The sequence below is a fragment of the Micromesistius poutassou genome, assembly GCF_964030765.1.
Source record: "Micromesistius poutassou genome assembly, chromosome: 6".
In the NCBI taxonomy this organism is placed as follows: domain Eukaryota; kingdom Metazoa; phylum Chordata; class Actinopteri; order Gadiformes; family Gadidae; genus Micromesistius; species Micromesistius poutassou.
This window is the reverse complement of record NC_140276.1, coordinates 5,230,371-5,235,370: the sequence shown is the minus strand read 5'-3', so window position 1 is coordinate 5,235,370 and position 5,000 is coordinate 5,230,371. Positions and strand designations below refer to the sequence as shown.

Below are 5,000 nucleotides of genomic sequence, written 5' to 3'. Positions count from 1 at the left end.
ATGAGAGCGAAGAAGAGGCTTTTGTTCGTCCGCAGCATTTTACCTGCAGAACAAATACACACACACACACACACACACACACACACAAAATATGCAATATTACAATGTTTAGTGCCGATGCAACATCGTAATGTGATTCGGTAAATATTGCGTTCCGATACAATATCCAGTTTTTTTAGGTGTGAGTTTTTAATTTGTGCGGTTTAACATCGGGTTTCGAGTTCAATGGTTTGCCATTATTTCTTAAATAAATGTGGCCGAACAGAACAGAACAGAACAGAACAGAATCGATCAGTGAATACACTATAGCGCTAGGGATGGGTCAGAATATTTGATTATTCGATTATTCATTCCCGAGGGTCAAAGCCGATTTTTTTAAAAATCGGCTGATTTTTTTTCGGCCGACTGTTAACATTTTTTCAGTCGGCTGATTTTTTTTCAGCCGACTGTTAACATTTTTTCAGAATAAACAAGAATTAACGGACGGAACTAACATTGGTTCTGAAGCACTATTCGTTTTTTTTCTTATTATTAATCATGTACAGAAAAACAATACACACAATACACAAGCATAAATATAAATACATGCATACAACACAAACACTGATCACTGTTAAAGTTTGTTTTTTTGCGTTTAAGATATTAAGTGATTTCTTGCCGATGATCCATGGCTGCCTTTGTGAATGTCGGCACACATCGAATAATCGATTATTCGTTCATACCACCCACTGATTATTCGACCATGACAAATTGGAGTCATTCACATCTCTATATAGTGCCCTCTGTGGGACGGTATTGTGGAAGTATTGCAGAAAGCAAATAATCCAGACTTTCACATGATTTATATATTTACTTCCCATCCAAACCGTATATCCCTCAGGCTTACCTAGCACGTGGCCTAGCACATGCCAGCCCCCAGAGAGACATGGTCACTAACGAGACTGAAGAGTTGAGCGAGGGGTGGGGTAGAAGGAATTCATCCAAAGTTTATGAAAGGCGAGAGGTTGAATGCCGTCTTTCAAAATGAAAGACTTGTTCTCTCTCTCTCTCTCTCTCTCTCTCTCTCTCTCTCTCTCTCTCTCCAGCCTTCTCTATTGCTCTCCGTCTCTCTTTGTGTGTGTGTGTGTGTGTGTGTGTGTGTGTGCATACAGTGTGTTTGTTTGTTCACGTCATGCGTCCAAGTGTTAAGTGCATGTTCCATTTCTTTAGGTTTTTCGGTGCATGCGTTCTGACGGCGTGCCAAGACTGTAGAGAAAAAAAAAAAAAAAACGCCACCAAAGGGATTTTAAATAGCCGACCCTGATTCATTTGCTTCCCACACGATATCACCATCTGGTGTATATTACCTCTCGGTAATAGTAAGGGGTGAATCGTGTGATGCCGGGACATGGTGCAAAGACGCGGGTTTAGCCCTGACGGGAGCCACCTCCTGCAGCCAGGGGAAGTGCTTCTGAAACCATACACCTGCTCTGTTAAGGAGGCCTTTGCTGCCATTCAAGCTCGGCGTGAGGGGATCAGTGCACCCACGACCCCACCCCCTGATGGGCCCTACTCTGTTGGAGAGTAGCCTTCTGTGGAGATCTATCCCCTGGCCCCTGCCTCTGTCCTGCTGTTCCCACAATGGAACGCTTTGTGTGTACATACCCTGCCGGCGCATGGAGCTGGGTGTGCTTCCTCCACCCCACGTCCACAACATCAACACCACCACCACCACCACCATCAGAACAGCACCACAGGCGAGCAAGCCTTTGCCGCGCTTTCCCTTCCATTTCCTGCCGGTGTTTTCGTATGGTTAGGCCGCGGTAGACTGCGGCGGCTCTGGAGGAAGAGGCTTGCAGGAATTAGATGAACCGGGCTGATAAGTGCCATACAGAGGCAGAGTAAACATGTTCTTATCTTGTTATTCGGCAGTAGGCGCGTTAACGCCAGCCCGCCAAGGCGGTCACCGAGGATTGAAAATATACAGAGAAAAACATCAAAACCCGATCATTCGGTGCTTTCGCCCGTTCGCAGCTCTCCTTTTGTCGCTCTTTCTGTTTCCTTGCCGGGAAGAGAACAGTGGGCCGGTCTGCCAGAAAACAATGGAAGGGGTCAGAAGGGCCAACCGTTTTTTTTCCTCTACACCTGCTGAACGCGCGTGAGCAGAGTGCACGGGCGGCCATTGTGTTTCCGTGCTAATGTGCGGTGCACGAGTATCAATGTTGTGGATGGATGAGCCGGCGCTGCCCGCGGACCCGCTGGCGGCAGCCTCTCCTTCCCTTAAAGCCGCACTACCCAGGCAAACGGCCGGGCCTAACCGCTCGGCAAATTGGACATGCTTGTTGGCTGTAGCTCCGATTTATGTGCACTGGCTATTGCAGTTAGTCCGTCTTCATTATTGAAATGCCCCCCCCACCCCCCTCATTGGATTCTGACAGAGCGCGAGGCTGGGGGTCGGAGGAGAGGGAAGAGGAAATAAGAAAAAGGGAGAGAGAGAAAGAGGGCGAGAGAGCATGTACGGGGGAAAATCATGAATAATGTGAAAATAAACACATTTGAGGCACCGAAAGGAGGGTGCAACAAGGGGGGACGGGGGGTGTCGTGTTATAGGGAGCCTCTGGAACGTTTGGCTTTCGCTCTCTCCCTCTCCCTCTCTCTCTCTCTCTCTCTCTCACCCCCTGCCCCCCCCCCCCCCCCACACACACACACCTCCCTGTGTTTGTATGTGCAGCTCCTGCCAGTGGATGCTGATGCTGTAGATCGTCAGCCTTGGGGCCTTGTCTAACACGTATACACCCACCCACACACGCACACACACACACACACACACACAAATGCACACGCAGAAACACACACACGCACACACATACGTGCGTGCACACACACGCACACTAGCACACACACACACGCACACACACACACACACATGCAAACACTAAGAAACACAGGCACACATGCACACATACACGTTCACACACACATGCACACACACAAGCATATACACACACACTCACACACACACACTTTCATATACTCACACATGCACACACACACACACACACACACACACACACACACTGCCCCTGCTGCACATCTTCCAGCGGCGGCAGCAGCAGCAGCTCGTGTTGAGGCAGGGCCTCGACATGCAGCCCGCTGTGTGGTGTGAGTGAACCCGTCGCTGTGTGACTGCCTCTGGTGCACTGCTCATTACTTTCCCGCTCTTATAAATAGCCGGCCACTTCTTCCAGCCTCCAGCCTCAAAGAGCCTGCGGTGGTTGTTGGAAGGAATATCAAATGTGATCTGATTTGCCAAATACATATATAAAGCACATAGGGGTGAAGGATACACACGTATACGATCGATACATACATAATGTATACGCCGGCATCTATTTACGGAGGGCCCGCGGAGTTGAAGGAAGCGTGAACTGTGACCCGGACGTTCAAGGCTCTGGCGGGGTAGTAGGCCGCCGCGTCTCGTGGCTAGTTGGAGCAGCAGCACACGAGCGGCAGACGCAATTGGTTTAGGAGGCAATTACCCGGCGACTCCGGCGTTTGCGGCGCACAGCGAACCAGGGGTTCCCCCCGCAGGAAGCTCTCCTCCCTCTCCCCGCCGTCACTCGGTGCCGACGGCGGGCTAATGAAATCTGGAGGCGAGGACTTGTGTGGGGGGGGGGGGCGGGGGGGATCTGATAAGGGATAAGGTAGATGGTTCTTGTTTTGTTCGTGGTCCAAAGCTGGGTGGTGTTGTCCTCGGTGGGTCCGACGCTCCTGGCGATGGGTTTGCAGCGCGCCGGGGAGAGAGAGACGCCGCTGTTTTTTTTATTACCGCCCCTCTCCTGGCTCATTTGTCATCCCCGACCGCCAGCCGGGTTCCGACTGCAGATAGACGGGGACAAATCAAACACGGCAAAACAGAGCAGGTAGACATGCTGATGGGCGTGCGGGGGGGGGGGGGGGGGGGGGGGAGAAAGAAAAGCAGGCGGTACGTGGTCATCGGGCCACACCCATGCCCATCGCCACGGCCGGCGCGTGGGATTGTTTACACGATGTTTCACAAATCCTTTTTTCTGTGTGTCTACCCATCACTTTTTTGTTAATGAGATTATTATTTTTTTTTACCTGTCAACACCTGCGAGCTCACCCACGTTCACTACATCGCCCCTCCCTCCCCCCTTCCTCTCCCTTTGCTAAGTACAGCAACATGTATGATACCAATTACCCCCCCAGCCCCTGCAACGTTGCCTTGCAGGGCAACAATAAAAAGGACTGTCATCGTTCGCAGCTCTCTCTCATCTGGCGTCGTTGGACCGGGTGGGGTCTCCATGCGGCTCCTAGTTAGAACGGGGGAGTGCAGCTAATTACGATAAACAAATATGCTCGCAGCCTCCTATGTAAGGTTCTCATAGGTTAACAACTCTGCTATAAATGTTAAATGAAGCTTAAAATAGGATAGTGTGGCATACAGTTGCCATAGCGATCTCTGCAGGGAATCTTTGTGTACTTTATCGGTTGGCAGTGTTGAAATTAATCTAAGACAAGAATCTGTCTTACAATTAGAGCAGAAATGAGAAATTGTCTGCCTCCACGGGAGCCCCTTCTGACGTCTATATATGATTTTTGGAGCTTTTTTCATAGGACTGTGGCATATGTTTGTATCTATCCCTCGATTATTATTTTCACTGACTGACCTTTTTCTATTTCGCATTTTTGTGTTCGTTCTTCACTACACACAAGGCACCCATCACACAAACAGACATGGCAGGCTCTCGTTTTTTACTCTAACTCTGTTTTTTTTTCCTTTGTCTTTTGTCTATACCTTTCTTTCTTCCTTCCTCTCTTCCCCTGCCTCTTTCCACAGGTGGGTCTGCCGAAATGCTGCATAGGCGGTAGAATGCTAAGCCGTTTTGATGGATGTACTAGCAGTCAGCGGTCTCACATTTAACGTGAAGACACCACAACCAGAGGATGTCGATCTAGTGGAGAACACAGGTGAGAAGATTTTCATCCTCACATTCTCT

At 49.6% G+C, this 5,000-nt stretch overlaps 1 protein-coding gene across 1 annotated transcript in view; it reads left to right on the top strand.

Annotated features, from left to right (window-relative positions):
- Positions 1 to 5,000, top strand: part of nexmifb (neurite extension and migration factor b) — a 48,119-nt gene that overhangs the window by 33,695 nt on the left and 9,424 nt on the right. The window contains exon 2 of the mRNA XM_084469241.1: positions 4,841 to 4,971. Within this exon, the coding sequence (XP_084325367.1) occupies positions 4,890 to 4,971 (82 nt within the window). The 5' untranslated portion in view covers positions 4,841 to 4,889. The remainder of the gene's footprint in view (positions 1 to 4,840; positions 4,972 to 5,000) is intronic.